The sequence below is a fragment of the Thamnophis elegans genome, chromosome 1 (assembly GCF_009769535.1).
Source record: "Thamnophis elegans isolate rThaEle1 chromosome 1, rThaEle1.pri, whole genome shotgun sequence".
Classification (NCBI taxonomy): domain Eukaryota; kingdom Metazoa; phylum Chordata; class Lepidosauria; order Squamata; family Colubridae; genus Thamnophis; species Thamnophis elegans.
The window spans coordinates 170207329-170235239 of record NC_045541.1 but is presented as its reverse complement, the minus strand read 5'-3'; the positions used below and the strand labels follow the sequence as shown (position 1 = coordinate 170235239).

Genomic DNA, 27911 nt, shown 5'->3' with positions numbered 1-27911 from the left:
GAGTTTGATCCTGACGGGGTAAAATGAGGACTCAGATTGTTGGGGACAATATACAAATAATGCTTCTATACATTGTAAACCATCCAGATAGCGTTGTGGAGCAGTATATAAGCCTAAATGTTATTGCTATGTTTGTTGGGCTTACAAGGCAGGTTCAAGTTAATGTTATCTTAGCTTAACGTTAGCTTATATATCTTGGCTTACAATCTGGAAGCTGCCCTATCCAAACAATCTGTAGAAATATTTGTCAGAAGATGTTTCAACATCCAGCGCTAAGCAAGGTCTCTAAAGTTCTTAAAAGGGAATCTGGAAGTTACAGTCTAACATGGAAGAAGAACTGAGAAGGGATGTAATGCAGCGGTGGACTGCTGGGGGTTTGCGTGATCCTCTAGCTAGGATTCTGCCTTCTGCCCAGTTTGGCGAACCACCAAGTGCCACCCCTGGCTGGCCATGCCTGCCCCTCCCAGGAGTCTCCACAAGGCCCGTTCATCATGCCAGATAACTTCAGGCCCCATACGGAGGTTCGGGGAGGGGGTGGGGAATGGGCCTATCGGAGGTTACGGAAGACCAGAAAAGGGCCTGTTTCTGGCTTCCGGAGCCCAGGGGAAGCAGTTTTTTGCCCTCCCAGAGGCTTGAGGAAAGCCTCCAGAGCCTAGGGAGGGTGAAAAATGGGCTTACCGGAGGTTCTGGAAATGGGCCTGTTTCAGGCCTCTGGATGGTCTCCGGAGTCCGGGCGAAGCAGTTTTTGCCCTGCCAGAGGCTCAAAAAAAGCATCCGGAGCCTGGGAAGGGTGAAAAATGCCCCTCCCCCCACCCTGCGGTACAGGAGGCTGTCTAGGCCACGCCCACCCAGCAATGAGGCAGCAAACTTGCTGCAATTTTTGAACCCCAACCCTGATATGTTGATTGGAAAACAATGTATTACACAGGAAGTGCAATGATGTAGAATAGCTAATTTTTTCCAACAATTTATGCTAGAAGGAAAATCGGGCATGAGTTTTTCTGAGATTCAAACTCACAGGCATAAATACTTTTCTACTACAAAACAACCAAGGTAGGTAAAGTGAACATTGACGTAATGCCTGTGTATCTGTGCAATATGAAGCAAATTTTAAAAAATATATATTTGGTTGCATTAATTCATACAATAAATACCCCCCGAGGGAAAAAGAAAATACATTGCTGTGTCGACCCCGTGAGCTAAGACATTTATTGGTTACATAGGACAATTAAGTGGCAAGTGCTCATTGAGGAGGAAATGAAGCTGCTGTGCACTTTCATGGAAGGTGACATCAGAGACTTAGATCAGGAACATCAGAGAAGCAGCTTCCCCAAGTCAAGGTAGCCTGGCCTGCAGGAGGAGGAGAAGGGAGTAGTAGAAAGGTAGTGAGTGCTGGATAAATGCAAATTGATGGGGAAAAAAGAAACACAGAATGCCAATGTTAAATAGCTATGAATGGATGAATGCTCTACATGGGGCTGCCCTTGAAGAGTATTCGACGACTTCAGCTTATCCAGAATGCAGCCGCGCGAGCGATCGTGGGTGCGCCTCGATTCACCCACGTAACACCTATCCTCCGCGAGCTGCACTGGCTGCCTGTTGATCTCCGGGTACGCTTCAAGGTGCTAGTCGTCACCTACAAAGCCCTTCATGGTAGTGGATCTGGGTACTTGAGAGACCGCCTACTGCCAATTACCTCCACTAGACCAATAAGATCCCACAGATTAGGCCTCCTCCGAATTCCATCAGCCGCCCAGTGTCGACTGGCGACTACCCGGAGGAGGGCCTTCTTTGTGGCTGCTCCGACCCTCTGGAACGAACTCCCCGTGGACATTCGTACCCTCACCACCCTCCAGACCTTCCGCATAGCCCTTAAAACCTGGCTGTTCCGACAGGCCTGGGGCTAAAGACTTACAGCCCCACTCGAATGGTATGATTGTTGTGCTTTTTAATTGTGTATGGTTTTTATGTCTTGTAACTTGTCTGTTTTTCCCCTCGCTTGAGTTGTGAGCCGCCCTGAGTCCCTTTCAGGGAAAAGGGCGGCATACAAATAAAGCAAAATGAAATGAAATGAAATGAATGTAAAGAGAATAAATGAGAACTGAATCATAGAACAAATATGCAAAACTAAACTGAATGGGTTGAAAGGAAGGTGGACATTGAGAAAGTCTTGGAGGGAATGAAAGATCCTTAAAAAAGAGACGATTACCTATAATTTAACAAATAAAAGACAACGTACAAGGCAGGGGTGGGTTTCAACCGGTTCGCGGCGGTCCCTGCGAACTGGTTGGTCGGCGAACCCGGAAGTAAGTAACTTCCGGGAATGGCGAAGGGCGCGCCCGCGGTCCTTTCCCGTTTTTGACGAGTTCTGCGCTTCCACGCATGCGCAGGACGCATACAGCGCCTGCGCGATCCTCCAGGAGCAGCTGGAGCGTCGTGCAGATGCTAGTACGCATGCGTGTGCCGCGCGCGTGCACGAGGACGCCGCTGGCCCCGTTCCAACCGAACCGGTTGGAACGGGGCGAGAAACCCACCCCTGGTACAAGGCAATATATTTGGCACTGAGATACCCGTATATAGAAGTAAGGATGGTTAGCAAAGACAAAGGTTTTGAAATACAGTGAATAGTACTGTGGCAAACTGGATTTGGCATTCTTTTTCTAAGTTCAGACTTTATTTTGCTTACTACAAGTGGCTGTCAATTTATGATCATAATTGAATCCCACAATTATAAATCATAATGGTTGTAAAACAAATCACCATGTGACCAGACCTGATTTACAACTTTTTTTTTGCAGTGGTCATAAAGTGAATACCGGAGTCACTAAACGAATGCCGCGATCGTTAAGCAAACCCATTTTTACTAATGGAGTGGGTTTTTTTGCCAGAAAGAGACGCTGGTTTCCAACCAAAATGTTGTAAATTTCAATTATGTGATGATGGGGCAATGCAAATGACAATAAATGCAAAGTCAGTTGCTAAGCGCCCAAAATGTGGTCATGTGATCTTGGAAGGGGAGGCAGATGGAGGAATTTTGAATCTGGATCGTAAGTAACTTTCCAGAGTCTCTCATAATTTCAAACCGCAGCTAAATGACGTTTGCCGTTATGACAGACCCTGAAAAAGCTACTTACCCATCCTTACTTCTGTCATAAGTCAAGACTCTCCACTTCCGAGTTCTGCATAACCTTGCTTCACCTTTAAGGTAATAAGAATAAAGGACATGTGTATATGTCTTATACAAAAGTTAAAACTCAAAATGTCTTGATACTCCACAGGAAGAAATCTTTTCTGGGATGGGAGTGCCATGCAGTGATGCAAGCACATTCTTTGCTTGCAGAAGATCCATTCTTGGTGTCTGCCAGTTTTAAAAAGAGAATCTAGCAAACAGTGAATAATATCCTATATTCTTGAAAGATTGGCAGAATTGCTGCCTGTCAAAGCAAAAATTATGGAGCAAAATGGATGAACTGTTTTAACTGAGAAAAAGTTCTTTTTTTAAAAAAAAAGTTCATAATATATCCTTTTACTCATTCCATTCCAAAGTTAAATTTATTTACGTATATTAATCAATCACCCTCCTCCCAAAACACTGGGTGGTTTACAGTAGTAAAAACAAAAATAGAAATTAATAAGACTCTGTCTTTTGATAACCAACACATACAAAAAAAACCCCCAGCAACCTTATCACTTCTCATATAACCAATAATAAGAATCATACTCAAAAGCTTACTGTTCACAGCCCTGCACAAGATCAATAAGAAGGTGTACCTAAATGGACTCCAGAGGATGGTAGAGGACAGGAAGGCCTGGAGAAACGTTGTCCATGGGGTTGCAATGGGTTGGACACGACTTTGCCACTAACAACCACTTCTAGAGGCAGCATGGTGGAGGCCATTACCCCAGACTGCCTTTGGACTCATGTCCCCTTAATTTTTCGTAAGGATGGAACACTACATTCACCACATAACTCAATAGTTTGTCTTACTAGATTGTGGATTCTCAAATGCAGAAGTGCTTTGAGAAGGAAGTTGGCGATATCATGTCTAACCTCCGTCATATTACCTATCCAGACCCTATTTCTGACAACAGACATCAAGAGCACAACTCATGCAAGTGGCTTGGACAAAAGCCAGCATCTCAGTCATCTTAATCTTTCTCATCACTTGGCTCCTAACTCAGGTGTCCCCAATCCTCAGGCTGCGCCCCACTACCGGGCCATGTGAGTGGTTGGCCCATGAACTTGCGCACACACACTCGACTTGCGTGAATGGTAGGCCTTCATGCGCATGTGTGCGGAGCTCAAGTTGTGTCAGTGGCAGGCTGCCATGCATGCTGGTCCACTATTTGTGCGGGCTGATTTCTCTCCTCCCCCCCAGGACCACCAGGCTATAAAGGTTGGGGACTGCTGTCCTAATTGGCTATGATAAAGATTGGATATGCTTCCTTCTATAAAGATGGAAACACAAATGGCTGAAAGTTGGAATTGGAATTTATTGCACTTATATGCCGCCCTTTTCCCCGGAGGGGACTCAGAGCGGCTCACAATCCAAGTCAGGGAAGGGGATACAAATAAGGGATAAAAGGACAAACAAAAACAATACACAATTTAAAAGCACACAACCACCATACCATTCAAGGGGGGGGGGCGCAAAAGCTCTTTAGCCCCAGGCCTGTCGGAACAGCCAGGTTTTAAGGGCTTTGCGGAAGGCCTGGAGGGTGGTGAGGGTTCGAATCTCCACGGGGAGCTCGTTCCAGAGGGTCGGAGCAGCCACAGAGAAGGCTCTCCTCCGGGTAGTCGCCAGCCGGCATTGGCCGGCAGATGGAATTCGGAGGAGGCCTAATCTGTGGGATCTAATCGGTCTATTGGAGGTAATTGGCAGCAGGCGGTCTCTCAAGTACCCAGGTCCAATACCATGAAGGGCTTTATAAAGTGGGATACTAATGCAGAAATCCAAGGGATTAAAAGTCTGTTTTAAAAGAAAATTAATAACAAGGATGAGAAGCATTCAAATAAAGCCTAGAGAAAAGATAGTGTGAGATTAACAGGTGTTTGTGATATGGGGGAGAAGGAAACCCACAAGATAAGTAGAGGAACACAGAGAAGAGCTGAGAGAGCTAAGCAGGTACATAGGAAATATTTTCTGTATTAATTCAAGAAAGTTATGCATGCTTCTGGTTGCAGGAATTCATAGCAATATTCATACGTTTAGTGATTAAGGATTCAAAAAAATAATCTTGGCGGCCTTCCTATCAAGACAAAAAGTTATGCTTGCCAAGAGGTGTGGTTTTTGAACCACTGGATCTTGGAGCTCTTCTTCATGTCAAAATTTGAAGCTGGGAGGGGTACAGACAATCCTCGATTTACAGCTTTTCATTTAGTGACCACTCAAAAGTTGCAATGGCACTGAAAAAAGTGACTGTTTTTCACACTTAAGACCATTACAACATAGTCATGGGATCAAAATTTGGATGCTTGGCATGTGTTTATGACAGTTGCAATGTCCCAGGGTCATGTGACCGATCTCCTTTTGCGACCTTCTGACAAGCAAAGCCAGATTCACTTAACAACAGGGTTACTAACTTAAAAAGTGCAGCAATTCATTTAACAACTGGCAAGAAAGGTTGCAAAATGGGGCAAAATAACTGTCTTGCTTAGCAATGAAAATTTGAGGACTACCTGCATACAATACTTTTTGGGGAGAAGGAAGCCAGAAGGGCATACTTTTAAGAAGGGAAGCCTCACACATCGCAAGCCTTACCTAATAGCACAGGTTTTGCTCACTCATCATTCTTAAACTTGCCGTTGATCCATGGCACATAACCAAAGATCACCTTCCAGTCTGTGAGCCACACACCTCCTATGATGACGCTGGTGGCCCAGAGCGAATATACACCCTTCCTGCAATAGGGAGAAAATGAGTAACTTGAACAACAGTATTTTAAGTTCTAGAATATTTCTTGTTATGAAAACTTTCACATTTGAGGGGTCTTTTTTGCAGAGAGCTTTCAATCACTTGCCACGAACCCTAAAGATCAGCTACAGGTGCACCTCGTGAAACTGCAAACAGGCCATTTTGAAATACTGTTTTCTTCTTCTCATGTTAAAAGGTAAATGTAAAGGTTCCCCTTGTATGATAGTCATTACCGACTCTAGGGGGGGCGGTGCTCATTGCAGTTTCAAAGCTGAAGAGCCAGCGCTGTCCGAAGACGTCTCCGTGGTCATGTGGCTGGCATGACTAAAAGCCGAAGGCGCATGCAACATTGTTACCTTCCCACCAAAGGTGGTTCCTATTTTTCTACTTGCATTTTTACGTGCTTTTGAACGGCTAAGTTGGAAGAAGCTGGGACAAGTAACGGGAGCTCACTCCGTTAAGCAGCGCTAGGGATTCGAACTGCCAAACTCCCAACCTTTCTGATCAACAAGCTCAGCGTCTTAGCCACTGAGTCCCTCTTCTCATGTTAAGCGTGGTTTTTAATTTAAGTATCTTTTTAAAAATAAAATTTATGTCAGCTGCTTAGGAATGAAGATTGGTGTGGCTTTTGTCTGGAAGAGATTCAGCGTTTCATTGTTCTCATATGAATCCTAAATACAGGTCAGGAAACCAGCTCGGAAAGGACATGGTGAAATGGACAGACTCTAGGTTGACAAAATCATGAGAAAAGGTTTCATACTCTCCCTTTATTTATTAACCTACATGTCAAATACTAATTAAGGAAAGCTGAATTGGAAAAAGCTGAGCACGATTTTAAAATTGGAGAAACAAACAGGACAGTCTATGGAGATTCTCAGTCATTCAGGTCATGGTTGTCCCAAAGGTGCTTTTTCAAGAGGCAACTGGACTTTGTTTTTTCTTTTGAAGACGTTTCGCTTCTCATCCCAGAAGTTTCTTTAGCTCAGAGCTCAGAAAAACCAGGAAGTCCAGTTGCCTCCTGAAAAAGCACCTTTGGAACCAACAGGACAGTCCTTTATAATACCGTAAGCTTACAGTATTATAAAGTTGTCCTTTATTATTTGGAAATGAAGGAATGTCAATAAAGATTAGGCCTTTATTTCAGAAAGCTGTCTTTTATTAGAATAGGGCATATTTTAATAAAAGACAGCTTTCTGAAATAAAGGCCTAATCTTTATTGACATTCCTTCATTTCCAAATAATAAAGGACAACTTTATAAAGTTATTCTTAGTTTTGCTAGTGGGTTTTTTTTTAATAACAAAGGAGATATTGTCATTGTAGTTTTATTCGACCGTTCTTCAATTTTAAGGGTTTTATTCTTAGGATTTTCCAAATGAAACGATGCAGGGGTTAAGTCTGGAGAATATTGCTTTACGTTTGCATTCTTAAAACATTAATTTATGGCAGAGGTCTTCAAACTTGGCAACTTTAAGACTTGTGGACTTCAACTCCCAGAATTCTCCAGAAAGTTCTGCTGTCTGGAGAATTCTGGGAGTTGAAGTCCAAAAGTCTTAAAGTTGCTAAGTTTGGGGACCTATGGCTTTGGGGGGCGAAGATGGGGGGCTGAAGCCACCCTTCCTCACTTGTTAAGAGCCAAGGTGGCGCAGTGGTTAAATGCAGCACTGCAGGCTACTGCTAGATCAGCAGGTCAGCGGTTCAAATCTCACCGGCTCAGGGTTGACTCAGCCTTCCATCCTTCCGAGGTGGGTAAAATGAGGACCCAGATTGTTGGGGGCAGTATGCTGACTCTCTGTAAACCGCTTAGAGAGGCCTGAAAGGCCTATGAAGCGGTATATAAGTCTACTGCTATTGCTATTATACCCCACGTCCGTATCCTCATATCCCAGTTCTCATAACTAGGATAACGTGGTCAAAATGGCTCGAAACGCTGGGCTATGTAGTCCCCCCCCCCCCCTCGCACGCCTGCAGGGCAAAACAAGGACAGGCGCTGGGAAATAAGAGGGCTGCGGTGGGATTAATCGCCAGAGCCACGAGCGTCCTTTCAAGAGAGACCCCCTTTCCCAGCACACGAAGCCGCACAGCCGCACCCCAGCCCGACTCACTGCTTGCGTAGATGCTCCAACAAGCTGGGCTTCAGCCCCAAAAGCTTCATGCCCGCCATGAAGGTCGCCCGTCCGGCTCGCCCGCGCCCAGCGCCTCTCCGCTCGTCCCCCGGGGCGCATGCGCAGCGCCGTTACAGCTACTCGCCGGTCTATAGACCTAGGATAAAGAAAGTATAGAACGCAGCGCTCATTTTTCAGCAGGAATGTGGAAAAACATTTTTCTCTAGTGTGGAGTCGACAGCAATAATTGTTTCTCTAAAGGAAAACTCGGTGAAATAGCAGAACATACAGAGCAGAAGATGTTGGATAACCGTTTGTCTGAAGTGGTGTAGGGTTTCCTGCCTAAGCAGTGGGTTGGACTAGAAGACCTCCAAGGTCCCTTCCAACTCTGTTATTCTATTCTATACAGATGGAGAAAGCTACGGTAGGCAAGTGCGTGCAGGGAACTTACAACAGTTCATTTAGTGACCGTTTCATGTTACGACAGCACTGAAAAAAGGGACTTCGGGTTGTTTTTCACACTTAACGACTATTGCAGCCTCTTCATGGTCATGTGATCAAAATCCAGACGCTTGATAACGGATTGACATTTATGACACTTGCAGCATCTTGGGGTCCTCTGATCCCCTTTTGCGACTTTCTGACAAGCAAAATCAGTGAGGAAGCCAGATTCACTGAATGACCCATTGCTAACTTAACAACTGCAGTGATTCCCTGAACAATTGTGGCAAGAAAGGTCGTAAAATAGAGCACAAATCACTTAACAACTGTCTCACTAAGCAACAGAAATTTTGGGCTCAATTGTAGTCATAAGTCGAGGACTACCTGTATCTCTTTCTGTGGTTTTTGATTGGTTGTTTCCAAAATTTCCCTCTGTGGTCTGTGAAGTGGTCCTGCTAATGAAACAGTGGTATATGTGTGTGTGCCTTAAGATTGGTTGGGACTCCCACAGAACAAAACAATTGCCTTGCTTGCTCTGTTGCAGGCAAATTGTATTACTAACTAGAGCAGGGGTAGTCAACCTTTTTATACCTACCACCCACTTTTGTATCTCTGTTAGTAGTAAAATTTTCTAACCACCCACCGGTTCCATATTAATGGTGATTTATAAAGTAGGGAAGTAATTTTACTTTATAAAATTTATAAAGCAGAGTTATAGCAAACCCCTACCGCTCACCATGAAAGCTGGAACGCCCACTAGTAGGCGGTAGGGACCAGGTTGACTACCACTGAACTAGAGCATACAAAACCTGTGCCAGACCAATTCTCGAATACAGCTCATCTGCCTGGAATCCACATTGTATATCGGACATTAATACGATTGTGCGGGTCCAGAGGTATTTCACGGGAAGAGTCCTTCACTCCTCTGCTCACAACAGAATCCCTTATGCCACCAGGCTCGAAAATCTGGGCTTGGACAACCTGGAACTATGCTGTCTACCGTCTGACCTAAGTGTAGTACACAAAATTGTCTGCTACAACGTCCTACCTGTCAATGACTTCTTCAGCTTCAACCTCAATAATACTCAGGCAAACAATAGTTACAAACTCAGGGTAAACTGCTCCAAACTCGCTTGCAGAAAATATGACTTCAGCAACAGAGTGGTCAACACCTTGAATGCTCTACCTGACTCCGTTGCTACCTCCTCAAACCCCCACAGCTTAAACCTTAAACTGTCTGGCGTGGACCTCACCCCATTCCTAAGAGGTCCCTAAAGGGGGTGGTGGTGCATAAGCGCACCAGCGTGCCTAACGTCCCTGTCCTACTGTCCCCATTTACTTGTACTCATTTCCTTTGTGCATGTCCATGTTCATACTTAATACCTGCTATCTTGTACATGTTTGAGAAAATAAATAAATAAATAAATAAATAAATAAATAAATAAATAAATATTTAAACTACTTTTTCAACCTTGCATCTTGAAGATGTCTGCAGTCCAGAATTCCCCAGCCAGTTTTGCTGGGAATTCTGGGAATTGAAGTCCACACATCTTCAAGTTCCTGAAGTTGAGAAACACTACTTTCTAATCATCCACCGTTAGAAAAATACCTCTTGTAAATTCTACACATACACAACAAAACCCACACAGCTCCACAAGAATTAAATGGTCTGAATCGTGTCAACCCTCTGAGCTATTTTACCTTGGCAGACCCAATAGCTCGTTTAAAAAAGCGCTCGTCAATCTGAATTGCTGACTTGCGAGTCTATACAAAGGTCTATGGTTCAATGTTATCCCGCTTTCCCCGCCTTCTTTGTGACGCAATGCAGTGCGCGGCGCTCGCGAGCAACCCTCTCAAGGACCCTACAAGGTTGTACTGTATTTCAGTGGAAAAGGAGCATTGGGTGTCTCTCGCAGTGCCTTGTAAACATGTGCATTCAAAATAATAAATACTGCAGTGGGTTCCGTTCTGAAATTCAGTCTTTTGCAGCAAGGGACATTTTGGTCACAATTGCAAATAGGATTACACTTAACAGGGACTGGACTGAACTTTGTTTAAAAGCGTTCAAACCTTGCAAATCCCCCCCCCCCTTTCCCAATGCAAACTCTGCTTAGGGTTCAAATTGCATCACCACAATGAAAATCTTAGCCCAAGGTCTTTTGTTTTTTTTTTTAAAGAGGAAAGATGGTGACTACATGTCCTTTGGACAAGCCAACCTTTTCCTAGGTGCCATTTTCAACATGATTGGACATTATTCTTAATTGAGCATGCTACTATGCTTGGATGGAATGATAGGTTGCTCTAATGCTTTTGGAGAACACATTTCTCCTTCTGTTGGAAGAACATCCTTCTGGGTTCAGTTCTAAGTGGGGGAAAAGACACTGGAAACATGGAGGCTGCTTGAAAAGATGGTTTAATGATGGACAGGATCACATGGCATGAGTTCCTGAGCAGAAAAGGGCAACAGATGCTGATAATCCCTGTTTTATGCCCCCTCTGGGGCTCCACCTCTGTTTCCTATTTCTGTGTAAGAAACATATTCTGACTGGTTGCTGTCAGAGGTCATAGCTAGCTCTGTAGGTTGTGTGCTAAGTTTGGTTGAACCTTGGTGGGTAGTGCAATGAGATGGGGTAGATCTTGGCTATGTAGAATAGGCTGGCTCAGGCCTTAATTGGCAAAGGTGGGGGAAGTTATTAAGAGTGAGGCTGTTTCCTGCCTAAAAGATGTTTCTCTGGCTCAGGCCTTAATGGTCCATTGACAAAGGTTGGGGGGGGCACAGAATTTCTGCCTCTCTTAGTTTCTACTTCTCTTTGTAGGGGAAATATTCTGCCTTTTTAAATATTTCCTAAAATATTTCATTATATAGGAGAGGGGTGGGTTTTAACTTCCTACCCTTCTATCCTGGCCAAATTTTACAGAGTCATGATTGAAAGCAATTTAACAAACTATATCACAGTTTGGTTTGGTGCAGCAGCACCTCAGATAGAAAGTCCATACAGAGAGTGGTAAGGACAGCCGAGAAGATTATAGGAAGCTCCCTATATCTTGTTCAGAATACTGCTTATAAGTGTTGTGCTTAGAGCTCAAAACCTTGTTAGAGATCCCACATACCCACTTCACAGTCTTTTTTCTGTTGCTCTCCTCTGGGAGGAGGTTTTGAAGCATTTCTAGCAGGACTACCAGATTCTATAACAGCTTTGTTTCCTATGCCATCCGTCTGGTAAACTTGCAAGATTCGTTTCTCTCACCATGTACATGTATACAACCAAACTATACAGTGTTGTTTCTCTGTATCTCATGATATATGTGGGTATTGTGGGCCAGCAGGAGCCGTTGGAGCTGCAAACAGACTCCGATAGCGAGGGACCCTATGAGTCGGCTCTGGAAGATGTGGAGGACCCTGGACAGGGTTCAGACTCCAAGCAGGGACCAGAGAGGCTGGTTGGCCACCAGGAGGCGCCTGAGGCATGGGGCAGCGGTGAAAGCCAAAGGGAGTTGGTCCCTGATGTCAGGCCCTGGAGCAGTGGGGAGGAGCTAAGGGAGTTGGTCCCGGACGCCAGGCAAAGACAGGCAGATAAGCGTTGACAGCAACTACGGAGTTATAGAAGATAATTGGGGCCAGGTGGTTGTGATTAGGCTCCTCCCAAGAGAGTATATAAGAAGAGACTTTGGGAGGAGGCTGTTTGCAGGACTCAACTATTATACTAAAGCTGGAGAAGCTCTGGTGTGTATTTCTTATCTGTGGAAGTCGGGGTTGCTACCAAATTCTTGTTGGTGTGTTAATTTACTGTGAATAAATTGTCTAGCAATAATCTTGTGTCGGCATGACTCACCGTACGGAGGAGGGGGGGTCAGAACATGTGGGTATGTGCATATTTATTTTATTTTATTTATTTTGTCAGGTTTATGTAGTGTATATCAAAGGTGGGGACCCTTTGAGAGCTGTATGCAACAAATTTTCATTTTAATGGATGCTGATTAGTATACATTCAAAGTGACAATAAAATTATTTTAAGTCTAAGTCTAACTTTGGAGTTACTCAAGAGGCTTGAGCTTGGAATGTATGTAACTGATAGTAGCAAATGGCATTAGTTGAAGATGCATATTATTTCTCAATCCATTATATTCTCTATATAAGTTAAGCAGATATATAGCCTGTTTTCTATTGAACACAACAATTGGAAAAGAATGGAACAAACTGTGGGAATCGTTCCTATCACCCATCTCCTCCCACTTATGACGTATGACTGTAACTTTGTTGCTTATATCCTTACGATTTATATTGATTGTTCCCTAATATGATTTGATTGCTTATTTGTACCCTATGACTATCATTGTGTTGTATGTTATGATACCTGATGAATGTATCTTTTATGTATACTGAGAGCATAGGCACCAAAGACAAATTCCTTGTGTGTCCAATCCAGTGGTGGGTTTCAAAATTTTTTGGAACCTCTTCTGTAGGTGTGGCCTGCTTTCTGGGTCCACTGGTGGAGCCTCTTCTAACTGGTAGATTTGACGAACCGGTTCTACCGAATAGGTGCGAACTGGTAGGAACCCACCTCTGGTCCAATCACACTTGGCCAATAAGGAATTAATTTCTATTCTATTCTAAATAAACATTGGAAGTTAAAACTTAATACTTTGAAAGAAACAGGCGATACATCTGTATTACTAAAATAAAGAACATAGAAGAGCTCATTATGAAAGAAAAAGTGGAAAGTGGAAACTCTAGATTAATACTGAATATACTGAATACAGAAAAGAAAAATATCAACCTGCATACTTTATGAACTTGCAATTGTCAGCAAAAAAGATGAAAAATAGCTCTATGTCCAGACAATAGACAGTGCATTGAAGTTAACACTAGGGAAAAGGCAATGACCAACATAGACAAGATAGTGAAGAATAAGACCATTTCCATTACAATCAAGATAATACTGCTAGTTAAAGTAACAATCTGGTGGCACAGTGAAAACAAGATGCCGAGAAAATGCATGGGAAACGTAATAGATGCCTCTGAACTTTATTTGTACAGCCCAGAAATCAAAGCAGTAGATCAGGAGTATCAAACTGGAGGCCTGCGGGTCAGATGTGTCACGACATTCAGGCCACACCCACCCTAGCTCCATGAAGGGGGGAATACGTCACGTGACGGCAACGTTTAACACCTGTGCAATAGATGTCAAACAAATCAACCCAGAGTTCTCACTTGAGGCCCAAATGGATCAGGTTCAAATTATCCTACCTCAGAAACATGATACAAAGACCAATCTCTAATGTTGGGGAAAGGTTGACCTTGAAGAGCATCTGGAAGCCTCAATTGGTACAACATGCCCCAGTGCAGGCAATTATGTATACCCCTAGAACTGTACATATCATATTTCTGCTCCACATTGGTTGGCATTCTTCTCGGTTCAATTTATGGTGCTGGTTATGACCTTTGAAGGCTTACATGGCAGTGGGCCAAGTTATTCATTCACTATCTCATTAGATCCAACAGAAATGGCATGTTATGGATTCCACCTACTAAGGAGTTTTATCTGCCAGGATTCAGGAGAGCATTTTTTTTGCAGTGGTACCTGCTGTTTGGAACACCATCCCTTCCTATCAAGGTGAGGTTGTCCTGAACCCTTATGACTTTCCAGAAATTCTTTAAAATGTGGCTTTTGCAGGAAACCTGGGGATCTTCTAGAAGGACAGAATTTGTGAAGAAGTTGTTTTGGAATGCAATCTTCTGTGCTTTTTTGTTACATTTGTAAACTAAGCAAATCTTGTATTTTAATGTTTTTAAAATGTTTTTGTTATTTTTGTCTGTGCCACTCAGTCACATATGTGAGATGGTTGGCTCCATAAATTTAATAAATACACAATTTTTTTTAAAAAAGTGCCAATTTTAACAGCAATGTGACTTTTTGTCTGATGCAGAAATGGGAACTCCAGTTTCAGATTTTATTTTTGACAATAACAGTGCATTCTTGGTCATATTTCTTCCACGATTGTTTTTCTCCTATAAAAAATGCACCTTCATTTGGGTCTGGGTTATGACTTAAAGCAGCATGGTTTACAGGAAAAAGAAAAAGCAGAAATAATGTTCCAGTTGCAACATCAAAAATCTCAAAATTCAATCTAGCAAGTGATGGAAAGAAAAAGACCAGCAGAAGCAATTTTTAGTACAAGGTAAAACCTTTATTACAACTTTTTTTTTCATTGATAGGTATACAACATCTGAAAGACAGATCTGGGGAGAGGGGAAAAGGTAATATTGTTATAAAATGTCACATTTATTGCTACATTACTGTTATATACAGGACAGTTCTCAAAATTCTACTTTTAAAAAAGTTAAGGATTATTTAAAAATTCCAAATAATCCAGCCAGCTGTTTTTTTTTTCTTGACACTTGTATAAAATTATTATATATATATTTTTAAAAAATGAACACAATCCATATCTTGAGGCACTCAGAAACACAACTTTAACCCCGTGCTCCCCATCCCAGTAATTCTGAATCAGTCCAAAAAAAGTATTTTTTAAACTATCTTGCCCTTTTCCCTCCCCCCAATACTTTTCTTCCTTTTTCTCTTTTTTTTATTGGTGTTAGGCATATATATATATATATTTTATTTATTTATACTATATATATATATATCTTTAAAAACTATAATGTGTATCTGATTTAATAACAAGGATCTCAGCCAGTTAAATACAGCTGGATTTTTACACATAGGCAGCAAACACCAAGACTCCAACCTACATACAGTTAGATAAAACTTAAGTCCACCAAAAGACTTAAGTTAGTCCATTCATTTCCATAAGACATTGCCATGATTAAACTGTATCTGGCTTGAGGCAGCCCTCCCAAAGCAAAACAAATCATTTTTTTAATATAAAAAAGCCGTAATAACAAAAAAAAACAACCCACTCTACAAGGACTGAAAGTTACACAGCCTTCCCCCACCCCTTCTAGAAAAATATATCTTAAATGGGAATCAAGTTACATTTTGTTCTCTGCATTGCTTGAAACCCTATTTTTGTTAACAAAACATGTTACATTTTCCCATGACAACTTGATTCTTTTTCTGCTTGTCCCTTTTTGTCTCCTGAAACCCACATTTCCCTCCCCACCCCACGAAAAATAAATATCCCAAGAGACTTTGGGACACATCTATATTACAAACCTAAACTGGTTTCAAACCTGTTTCTGTCTACAGCAGCTCCGACATACAGGAGCTCTGCAAAAGGTAGCCTTAAGAAGAGAGTCCCATTGGGAACGCGCAGACATTCGTGAAGGAAGAGCTCTTAACGCAGTTATCAACCTGCAGGATTCCTCAGGGTTTCTCAACCTTGGCAACTTTAAGACAGGTGGATTTCAACTTCCAGAATTCCTCAGCCCGCTGTCTGAGGAATTCTGGGAGTTGAAGTCCGACCCGTCTTAAAGTTTCTAAAGACAGTCAAACTGATCTGAAACTAGCTTAGCGCTTGTAGTATAGACATACCTTGGAAAGGTGCTTCCCTTTCAACAGAAATACCTTTAAGCAATCAAAACAAAACAAAAAAACCATAATTAAAGGAGAAGCTGGTTTCATGCTGGTGGACTAGAAAGAGATTTGGGGAGATCTGGCACTGGAAGGACTCTGCCACTCTTTCTGCTTTGCAGAATCACATTGCCACAGCGGTGGTAGGAAATCTGGTTTAGATTGCGCATGCCCTTCTGCTCCCTCACTCCACGCAAAGCCATTCGAACCCAGCGACAACCCGATATCCTGGTTTCCAACTTTGCCCATGGAACAGAGAGAAGGGAGAGAGGGAAAGTCAAGAGACTCTCTGGAGGACCTCGGCCACATTTCTTCTCCTATCTTCTTGAGAACTTTCCTCCCATTTCCACTTTTTGCGGCGCTCCCGTCGTCAGAAAAACAGGAATTCTGCAATTCAGTCAAAGCAGATGACACAACGGAAGAGACCATGCCAGTTTGACTTGGCTGGCGTGTCCTTTGTCATCAAAAGGTACAGTGTCTGGTCTTTTCCCCCCCCCCCCTTCTTTACAGAGAGGTCAAGGCAGACATTTTGCAGAAAAGTCCCTCCCCACGGAGCCCTTTATGATAAAACGTCTCTCGCACGGTTTCTCAACCTCAGCCACTTGAAGATAGGTGGACTTCAACTCCCAGAATCTGGGAGTTTAAGTCCACCTATCTCTTGAGTTGTTGAGATCGAGAAATACTGCATTTAGAAGAAAGCGAAGTGGTTGTGGGGTTACCACAAACTATCCAGCAGATGCTGCATCCTTTTCTCCAACCATAAAAAAGTGACATGCGGCGAGAACAGTTGCAGCTCACATTTTTGAGACTGCTGCATGCCCTTCAGCTGGCTCCAAATGCCTAGCAACCCAAGACCATGTTTAGTTACAGTCGGCTGTCCTACAGAAGAATGTAGGTCTTCAAAGATCTTCGGCCAATGGGCCACAGGATACCTTTCTTCCTCCCCAGGGGTGAAGCAACCTTACAGGGGATTGGAGTTCTCTGGCATCAGGGAGACAATCAATATTCTCCTTCTCTGTCCATGAAAAAAAAGGGGGGGAGGATCTCCCACGAGAGCACACGGGGGAATCGGGGGGGAAAAGGTGGCGCTACCTCACCAGCATTTTCTGCAGAAATGCAACAGTGATGGCAGCAAGCACGTTCTGAGACGTTCTGTGGAGCATTGTCACGCTGGGTAGGAGATGCGTCTTCTTTGGTGTGTGCATTTGTTTCACAACAGCGACTTGGATTCTGGACGCCTCTCTCTCTGGCGCTATATATACATACATATATATATATATAAATACATATACATATATATCTCCATTTATTTATTTTTTGCTGGGTGAGGCTTTCTTGTTCCTTTTCTCCCACGAGATCTTTGTTCTGATTGTTAGGATCTTTCGCTTCCTTTTGTTCCACATCAGTTTGCACCAGTGCTTTTTAAAAAAGGCAAGTGGTTTTCCATTTCCTAGGCAGAGCTAGAGGGGGCAGAGTTAAACGCGTCATCAGCTCAGAGTTGTTACGTTCCCAGAAACAGTCCAAGTCCAGCCCTCGCACCCCCCCCCTCCCCTGAATTCCGTTGACCCTTTATCTGGTCCTGGTTTCGGGTCTGAACTTTAGTCAACAAGATTCTTGTGTGTAGGCTCGAGCAAGGAATCCTTCTGAATTGCGACTAAACGTACGGTCCTGATTCTTTGTGCCCGATACAGAGGCTGCCACCCAACTCAAAGCCATGTTTTCCAACCAATGTTCAGAAATGCTGTGTGCCATTCTTTTGTCTTTTTAATGCTTTTGTTAGAAGGGATTGGAAATACTTTGAGTGGCAGGGACGATGGGAGAGGGCCAGACCAAAGAGAAAGCTTCCAAGAATTGCAACTGGTTGCATCCTTTGGGTGAAAGACATAAGCCACAACGACACAAAGACTAGCAGCTGATGGAGTCATTCCCCCTCCAACCCTCCCATGTTCCAAGCGACAAAAAGGAGCTGAGCTGATATTCAGTATTTTCTCCTCCCTCTCTTTCTCTCTTAATTATAAAAGCTACTAGCCTTAGGGAAGATTTTATTAACCCGCTCGCTAAATGCACGTGACTTTCTCAGAGCCAAAATGCAAATCTCTCTTGTACCAATCTCTTCTTTTGTTTTTCTTTTTTTTTCCTTTTTAAAAAACATCCAGTCTCTTAATACAAACTTTTAATATTTCTGGTTGATCTTATTTAAAAAATAATATGCAACATTAACTATAGAAACAGCAGCAGAAAAAGGCATGGGGAATCATCAAGTCTTTTTCTCTCTTTCTCTCTCTCTCTCTCTCTTTTTACATTTTTTTTTGTTGTTGCTTACAAAACAGAGATGCAAAAGAAGCTTTAAAAAACAAAAAAAAAGGCATTACTATGTTTGTTCTACATTTAAAAAATTATTGTAACTAATGTTCTTTTTAAAAAAAAAGAAAAAAAAAGAAACAAACGCATAGGCACAATTTCTTCTGCTGGCCTTTTGTGAACACAAGCCACTTATAGTCTCCCCCCACCTCCCACTGAAGGATATGCATTAAGAGTTCCAGAATATACAGTTAAGGCAATCTTTGCTGTTGGGTTTTTGTGTTTTGTATAAAGTTGTTGCTTTTTCCTTTCTGGTGGAGGGAAATAAAAGTTCCTTCGAGCACACTGAATTTCCATTGCCATGTCAGTATTTCAACAAGACTGCAGTTTCTGGCGTGGACACCCAGCAGGGGTGTGAAAATGATCCAGTCCTCACTTCTTCCTACAGACATCTGCTTCCAGGTCAAGGGGGGAAAAAAATCACCTGTAAAGAAATCAGAGGAAAAGATATAGAAAGCTTGATGTTCTGCACAGATCTCTTTCTAAGAAACAGCAGCACCAGCTACAGGTAATCCTTGAGTTAGGACTACAATGGAGCCCAAATTATTTGTTCCTGAAACATCTGCTACCGTATTTTTCGGAGTATAAGACGCACTCAGGTTTTGAAGAGGCAATCTTTTTTAAAAAAAGTTTTTGCACTCTGCAAACCTCCAAAAAAGTGTTTTTCACGAAAATGGGCCCGTTTTTTTCCCCTCAAAAAAAAAGGGCATGGATAGCCTTTAGGAGGCTTGTAGAGTGCTCCTGGGGGGTGGGGGCAAAAATGAGCAAAAATCGGTCTGTTTTTCACTCATTTCTGCCCCAGGAGCTCTCTGAAAGCCTCCTAAAAGCTATGCATGGCCATTTTTGTGAAGGGGGCGGGGTTTCAGGAGGCAAAAAAAATTGCTGTATTCAGTGTATAAGACGGACCCAGATTTTCAGCCTCTTTTTTGAGCGGAAAAAGATGCGTCTCATATTCCGAAAAATATGGTAAGTGAATTTTGTCCCATTTTATGACCTTTCTTGCCACAGTTCTTAAGCGAATCACTGCAGCTGTTAAGTTAGTAACATGGTTGTGAAGGGAATCTGCCTTCCCCATTGACTTTGCTTGTAAGAAAGTCACGAAAGGATCCCATGACCCTGGGACACTGCAACCGTCATAAATATGAGTCAATTGCCAAGCATCCAAATTTTGTGACTGTTGGGGATACTGCAACAGTCATAAGTGTGAAAAACGGTCATAACACACTTTTTTCAGGGCTGTTGTAACTTTCGAAATGGACTGTTGTAAGTTGAGGACTACCTGTAATTTATTTATTTTTGTTTTACTTATTTGTGTCCCTTTTTATTTTTACAAATAACTCAAGGCAACAAATGCGCATCCCTCCTCTTATTTGCACCACGAGAACAATCCTGGGAGGTCTGTTGGGCTGAGAGACAGAGAGAGCAACTGGCTTAAAATCACCTAGTTGGCTTCCATGCCTAAGGTGTGACTAGAACTCACAGTCTCCTGGTGATTGGCCCCAAGTCTGTGATGGCGAACCTATGGCACACGCAGAGCCCTCTCTGTGAGCACGGACATCGTCGCCAGCTGCTCTTCCAAGTTCCATCACACATTTGCACACCGGACAGCTGCTCTGTTCTGGGTTCCAGTGCGCGCACGCATGCTCCAGTTTCAGCACTCCGTGCCGAAAAGGTTAGCCATCACTGTCCTAGACCCTGCCAGCCGGAATTCCTTGACCTATGGCTGTGATGGCGAACCTATGGCACGCATGCCACAGGTGGCACATGGAGGCCATATTTGCCAGCACGACAGCCGTCAGCTCCGGTGCGCATGCGCACATTGGCCAGCTGATTTTTGGCCTTCCAGAGGGCCAAGGGAGGCTGTTTTTGCCCTCCCCGGCCTTCAAGAAAGTCTCCGAAGCCTGGGGAGGGCAAAAATGTCCCCTCCATGGGGTCAGGGCAGGGGTCGCGCACACATGTACAGGTGGGCGTGGTGCATTGACTTGTGGGTGTGGCCACGCGTGCGGGCGCAATAGCACGTACGCACACAATTTTGGCACGCCTTTACAAAAAGGTTCGCCATCCCTGACCTAAGGGGTCCATAGCATGCCTCCTCTGCCATCCTGAGTGGGGCAGGCCAGTCCCATGGGGTAAGATGGTTCCTCAGATAAGCTGGGGGAATGCATATGGGCATTCCTTTCACGTACAGCTGTTCATGGCCTGATCCCTAATTGAGGGAGGAGGAAGAAGAGGCTAAAACACACCAGGAATTTCTGCTATTGGACATCATTTCAATCCACAGAGAGAGGCTTTCCTCCAGGGAGGATGGAACTGCAGAAATCTAAGCCAGCAGGACCACAAAGTCCATGGGATGATCTTGCCAGGTTCTCTCAGCCCTAGTCGCCTCACAGCAATTGGAAAGCTTTACTTCTCTTTGAACATTTACAGCCTGCTTTTCTGTAGGGAAGTTTTTGAAAAGGCATCTTAAAGTTGCCAAGGTTAGGAAACACGGGTTTAAATCACATTAAAACAGAAGTTGTCCCCTAGGAATTAAAAAGAGAGACAGTTTGCTACAGTAGTTAAGGCACCAGGCCATAAAGCAGGAGAATGTGCGTTGAAGTCTCATTTCAGACATAAAAACCAGCTGGGTGACTTTGGGCCGATCACCAAAAACTCTGAATTCTAGTCTCACCTTAGGCATGAAAGTTGGCCAGGTGACTTTGGGCCAATCACCAAGAGACTCTGAATTCTAGTCCCACCTTAGGCATGAAAGCTGGCTGGGTGACTTTGGGCCAATCACCAAGAGACTCTGAATTCTAGTCCCGCCTTAAGCATGAAAGCTGGCTGGATGCCTTTGGGCCAATCACCAAGACTCTGCATTCTAGTCCCACTTTAGGCATGAAAGTTGGCAGGGTGACTTTGGGCCAATCACCAAGAGACTCTGAATTCTAGTCCCGCCTTAAGCATGAAAGCTGGCTGGATGCCTTTGGGCCAATCACCAAGACTCTGCATTCTAGTCCCACTTTAGGCATGAAAGTTGGCAGGGTGACTTTGGGCCAATCACCAAGAGATTCTGAATTCTAGTCCCACCTTAGGCATGAAAGCTGGCTGGATGCCTTTGGGCCAATCACCAAGACTCTGCATTCTAGTCCCACCTTAGGCATGAAAGTTGGCTAGGTGACTTTGGGCCAATCACCAAGAGACTCTGAATTCTAGTCCCGCCTTAAGCATGAAAGCTGGCTGGATGCCTTTGGGCCAATCACCAAGACTCTGCATTCTAGTGCCACTTTAGGCATGAAAGTTGGCAGGGTGACTTTGGGCCAATCACCAAGAGACTCTGAATTCTAGTCCCACCTTAGGCATGAAAACCAGCTGGATGACTTAGAGTCACTTGTAACAAGACAGGTGGCAAATAAATATTCATTGATTGATTGATTGATTCATAAAGCTGCATACTCCATTTTCAGGGAAAGTCCCATCCCAGTCCCAGCAGAAAGTACCTTTACATATGTCCCACGGGGTTGTGCCCATCTCCTAATCCTGCATGAGATGCCGAAAGTGCCATCTGGGGATCACCCACCACGCCAGACACTTTCTCCTCTTCACGACGTTTCAAGCAAGCTGCTTTAGGGTTCAGATTGCGTTCTGGGAGAAAAGAGAAGAAAAAAACACGCGCCATGGGAAGGAGGAGAAAACCTAGACGGGGGTAAAATATCTTGCAATGAACAAGGTCTTTCTGCTGTCCTCCCCAAGAAGCATAGGAATAGAAAAACAGAGGCTGAACATACATGCTGCTCAAGGGAGAGAAAGGATCCCAGCAAGGGAAACAGCAGGGTTTGGGGAAGCTGCAGTAAGGCTGCCGCTACTAGATTTTGACTGCTATGGAGGCAGATGGTCACTAGATGGCAGCAAAGAGAAACCAGACAATTCTCACCCTTTGCTGCCACCTAGTGCTCAGCCGGTCTGTAAGCAGGCAACCGCTTACTCTGGATAGCAAGTTCAACAGGCTATGCTTAAGACATATGCATACTCCCACCTCTGAAGAGTCATGGGCTGTTTAGCCTTCATTCTAGACACAGAATGATCCTCAGCCCTTTGAGGATCATTTCCGCAGTGGTCCGCGTGCAGCCGACAAAGCAATAAAGCAAAGCAAAACCTAAGAAGAAGACGTTGCAACTGAAACCATTCCGCTTAGCGCCCCGAGCAAAGGACGGAAGGGACAGGCATAGAAGACACTCATGCGAAGAAGGGCACGTGGGGGGACATCCCGGAAAGAGACAGCCTCCCACCCATGCAAGAGAATGACCTCAGGGTGGTGGGGCACCCCTAGTGCCGTACCTCGTACTTGCTGTTCCAAGCCTAGAATGACTTGTACTGCTTGCTGAAGGATGATGAGTTTGGTCTGTGCTTTGTCTGTTTTTAAGTGCATCTGGCACATGCGTCCCAGCTCTTTAAAGGCCTCGTTAATGTCCCGTACGCGCACCCTCTCCCTTGCATTATTGGCCATCCGCCTCTCCCGGTCCCTCAGATCTTTGTCCTCCAGGGATAGCGCCTCATCCGTACTGCTGGGTTCACACAGCACCACAGGGGTTAGTCAGGGAGCAAAATGTGACTTGGGAATCGGGGTGGGGGAGAGAGAGGGAGGGACGGTGCCAAGGTGTGGTGGAAAAATGTCCACGGGAGGCCACTACAAGCCAAGACAGGGCCAGGCCAATTGATCATAGGGAAACCCTTGAATCTGCGCCATAGAGATAAGAAGCTGCCAAGGACTCTGGGGCAGAAGTAAGGTTCTCTGCCCTTTATTTCCTAGACGGTCTATTTAAAGAAACAGAAGACTTTTACATGCGAATCAATCCCTTCTTTCATCAGATGAAATGCTCAACGCTAAAGCGAGGACTCTCCTTCGCAAGTCGAGAGAATCGCGGTTTGAGGACAACAAAGCCACCAGTAATGCAAAAGTGGGAACTTCATCTCCCTCCCCCAACAACAGATTCCCCACTGCTATAGTAAAGATTTAAGCCTTACATATTAGGAATCTGTATTGTTGTAATTCCTCCCCTCCCCGCCATCACCAAAAATAAAAACAGCGGTCTATGATGCCACTTGAACACCATGAGCCCTCAAAGAAATAAAAATAAATACCAAGAAACAGTGCACAAAGGTTGCCCCAGCCCATCCAATATCTCCTCAGTAAACTGACCCTCACACAGGTAGTCCTCGACTTACGACTGATCGATGTTAACAACCAACCTGAAAAAGGGGAACCTACAACCTGAATCTGACGTTCCAACAGTCAGGCCATTTGCAAGGTCTTGTGGTCACACGACTGTCTTCTATGATGGTTTTGCCCCAAAATGCAAAACTTGCGACTGGTTTTCAGCAAAACCATGCCCATAACAAACCACTGGCTTGCTTAACAGCTGAATCACCTCCACAATAAAGTCATAAATGCAGGCTGGTCACGTGAGCGATCCATTTTATAACCATTACAGCTATGTGTCAGATGCAAGAAATCAGGAGCCAGGATAGAGTTCAAAGTTTAAAGCACCACAAGTTTATTCCGTGCAACGTATATGCAATAATCTGATCTACTAACAGTCAAGGCAAATTGGCACCAGGTAAGAGTCAATGGACTTCAAGAAGGGCTGAACTTAGGTCTCTTTTGGGGAGGGGGTAGTAACTCCAAACTTATGATGTGCTTGACCACATCCTTGGGCTCAGCCTGGGCATCTCCTACCTCATGACCGTAATGGGCAGGCTGTTCAACTTTTATTGAGCAGCTCTAACCAGTGGGAAGGATCAGAGAGAAACACCTGGTCCATGTTCCTTCAAATGCTCTTCAATCAGTCAAGGTACTCCAGCACGGTTGCCTAATGTGTGTTTGGACGCTGAAATCTGAACCTCACCATTAGGAACTTAAACTTCATTTGTTGAGTGCCTTAAGTGATTCCTGGTTTCTTCAGTTCATGGGAAAAAACATTGTGCTGACATGGACATGAAAGCAGAATGAAAAAGGAAGTTCAGGCAGGAAAGACCCAGCACAGACAGAGGTGGTATTTTCTGCTGGTTCGGTCCGGTGTGCCCGAACTAGTACTGGAAATTGTGAGGGGAGGGGGGGATGCCCTTATGCCGTCCCATTTAGGCACTTTTTTTAGCCAAAGGCTCAGCGCATGCGTGGACAAGGCACATGCGCTCATATCCTCACCAGTAGGGAAGGTGAGCGAATACCACAACAGGCGACGTTTTAATTTAAAGTGATTTATTGCTCATGCCTATCCACGGGAATCTAACTCAGAGAACTGTTTTGGTGCCAGGTAAAAGTTAACATAATTCAAGAGGGGTTAGACCTAACCTATTTGTGGCTACTTAGAGACTCTAGGCCCGTGATGGTGAACCTGTGGCACGCAGAGCCTTCTCTGTGGGCACGCCAGCCGTCGCCCCAGCCCAGCTCCACCGTGTATGTGTGCATGCTGGTCTCCAGGTCTCTGCTGCGCATGCATGAGGTGCATATGCACAGGGGGAGGGCGCTCACATTGCATTTTGAGGGTTCGTGCACATGTACATGCCCCCTCCCCCATGCCCTGTTTTGGACCTGGAAGGCCTCCTGCACCAACCTGGAAGTCAAAAGTTTGGCAGGCGGGGCGCATGAGCGCACATCATGTGTGTGGGCGGGACGCATGCGTAAGGGGGGGCGGTGCTTTGGCCACTCAGCACCAAAAAGGTTTGCCATCACTTCAGCTCTAGGCTGAGTCCTCTTGTGATTCCACCCCCAGGTTCTGCCACTCCTTCTCTTGCAAGGAGAGGGCCATTCGAGAGGAGAAAATAGAAGCCACAACTGGCAACTGGCTTTGTAAAGTTGGCTTCCTAACACTTGCCACGAATAAGAGTCTATGCAGCAGAAATAAGCAAAGCCCCTCGCTAAATGAGTCACATCCAATTTTATGACCGCTCAACTCATTAAATGAATCACACAGTTGCTCAGCGAACCTGAGTTCCCCTGTTGACTCTGCTTGTCAGAAGCTCCCTGGAGAGGTTGCAAATGGTGACCCCATGATCCCCCTAGGATGCTACAGCTGTTGTAAATTCATATCGAGTGCCCAAATTTAGATCACATGACCATAGGGACACAGTGATGGTCGTAAGTGTGAGAACTGGTCATAAATCGCTTTTTTCACCACTGTCATAACTTTGAACAGTTGTTAAAAGGATGGTTGTAATTCAAGGACTACCTGTACCAGCCCTGGAAAGATCTCCATCTAAAAAAAGAAGAGCTTGCTTCTCTGAAACATTCCCATCTTCCCCCAAGCCACCCAATCAGGCAAAATACTGTAGCTTCCAGGTATAATCAAACACAGCATCAAAACTGATTCCGTCTAAAATAATTATGAGCCTTGGCAGCAGCTTAAACTCTTAGCAGGTTGAACCTAGGAAATCCTTTTCCCTCCCATCACAGCCTGTCAAGTGCTATTTTTATATAGGGACAGCCTTTTTCCCCAGAGCAAAAAAGAAGAAAAAAAATCCTTGAAAAGGTAGATATAATTGCCTTCTTGTGACAAGGCATAGTGGATGTCCCCAATGAGTTGAGGAAATGAGGCAACCATTTTCCACTAGAAATGATTTCCTATTGAAAGAGTGTGTGAAGGCACAATTCTAGGTCCTGTGTAGCTTGGAATTAAGCAACCCTTTTCTTATCCAACTAGCAAGACAAAGTAAGATGTATTTTAGTGTGCTCTTCATTTCTAACCTCCTAAACCAGCGTTTCTCAATCTTAGCCACTTTAAGAGGTCTGTACCAACTTCCACTAAAGAGCTGAAGTCCAGACTTCTTAAAATGCCCAAGGTTGAGAAATGCTGTCCTAAACTGCAAAGGGCAAGCCAGAATAATATCCAGTCCCAGTAACTGTTGTTACCTCTTGATTTTGCATCTCCAGAACCATTCAAGACAAACTTCTCAATTATTTTATCTTTTCATTGATTCATTTACTACTTGGGAAACTTCATTCTGAAAATGGCTCTTTGGTGTAAGCTTCACTGTTAAAGGTCAGTCTGGATTCTCCCATGATCTTGTCTGGGAGTTCAGCCTAAATCCAGAACGGATTTTTGATCCCATGGTTTTAAAAATGGCGGCTAACAATGTAGGACTCTCTTAAGCGCCATCTCTTTCTGGTACGTCTTCAAAATTCAGGCAAGGTTTCACACAATTCACACATTCACACAATTTACCTATCTGAGTTACAGAATTAAAGCCATTCTCTTGGAATTAACACCCTATACACCGAATTACCAATTATCCAAGCGAACTCTAGCCACCAAAGTAAGCAACAGTAGAAGTAACCAAATTTGAAATTAACCAAGTTGGCTGTTATTTTGCTAATAATAACCATGGTTAATTGGAAGCCAAGCCGCTATGCTACACCTGCATGGGAGTTATCATTATCGCTTAGAAGCAAGCCTCACAAAATGCAACAGGACGTATTTCCAAGACAACCTCACATTTTAAATTCATAATTATTTCAAGGATTGTCCAATTCAACAGGACGTATTTCCAAGACAACCTCATATTTTAAATTCATAATTATTTCAAGGATTGTCCAATTCAACAGGACGTATTTCCAAGACAACCTCATATTTTAAATTCATAATTATTTCAAGGATTGTCCAATTCAGTTTAAAGCTAAACCTACATACCCACACCCAACAGGAACTGGAATAGCTAACTAGGAATTGAAAGAAATATAAATTGAGGATTATAGCAACCAAAATTGAAGCTGTATCAAGAGTATCCTTGGCGGCTAACAATGCATTTAGCCCTTCGGCTCAGTGGCTCCTGTCACAGAAGGAATCCAGCCCGTTCATGTGCTATAATAATCCTGTGCAAGCTTGCTCTTATCCCAAAGCAAATTTTAGCAGAGTATTGAGAATAGCTATCAGTTGTAGTGCTGCCTGATTGACACCAGCTAGATGTTCCACAGTGTTTTGGCCTTTATAAAATACAGTAGCACACTCTCAAAAGGATAACAACATAATACATTCTTGAATAAATTGGTAACTGGTGGGATAGAAAGGGAGAAGTGAAAACCCTACAGAAAACCCAACCAAGGTACTATAAGAAGTAGAAGCCTGTGTTTAACTTCAATCTTCCCTGTGTTCTTGCTGGAGAAAATGTTATGGGCTGCCTTTTCTAGGATGACAGATGTTAACTCTCAGAAGTATGAAGCTCATCTGATGGATACTGTCTCTTCTTAAGCTCTCTGATAAAAAGTGTCCCAGGGATCAAAAATATCCACAAAAGAGAATATTTGTAGTTCAGGGTTGAACTGTGGGGGTCCTTGGTGTTCTCTGAGCTCGGTTGTTTTCTTATGGACATTTCAGTACCCAACTAGGTAACATCATCAGTGCTAGGGAAGTGCTAGCACTGATGTTACCCAGTTGGTTAATGGAATAGCTGCAAGAAAATAAGCCAGTTGGGATATTATTTTTTTAGGGGGATTAAATGTAGGAATGCCAACTGCTCACCAGTCAAGGCAAAACTTCGCTCATTTTGTAGAGGAAAAGGAAAAAGGTTCCCCTTGCACATA

At 43.9% G+C, this 27911-nt stretch overlaps 1 protein-coding gene and 1 long non-coding RNA gene across 7 annotated transcripts in view; one reads left to right on the top strand and one right to left on the bottom strand.

Annotated features, from left to right (window-relative positions):
• The first annotated feature begins 14641 nt into the window (after window positions 1-14641).
• Window positions 14642-18337, top strand: LOC116502449. The gene is made up of 2 exons (XR_004254560.1): window positions 14642-15821; window positions 15911-18337. It is a non-coding gene; the product is annotated as an uncharacterized LOC116502449 (long non-coding RNA).
• Window positions 18153-27911, bottom strand: part of TCF3 (transcription factor 3) — a 131994-nt gene continuing 122235 nt past the window's right edge. For 3 of the 6 annotated variants that reach the window (XM_032238948.1, XM_032238886.1, XM_032238857.1), the window contains exons 19-20: window positions 21835-21979; window positions 18153-18779 (exon numbers count right to left, since the gene is read on the bottom strand). In XM_032238948.1, the coding sequence (XP_032094839.1) occupies window positions 21837-21979 (143 nt within the window). In that variant the 3' untranslated portion in view covers window positions 18153-18779; window positions 21835-21836. Of the gene's footprint in view, window positions 18780-21834; window positions 21980-22672; window positions 22900-27911 lie in introns of all 6 variants that reach the window. The other 3 variants (XM_032239164.1, XM_032239020.1, XM_032239093.1) reach the window with 2 other exon arrangements.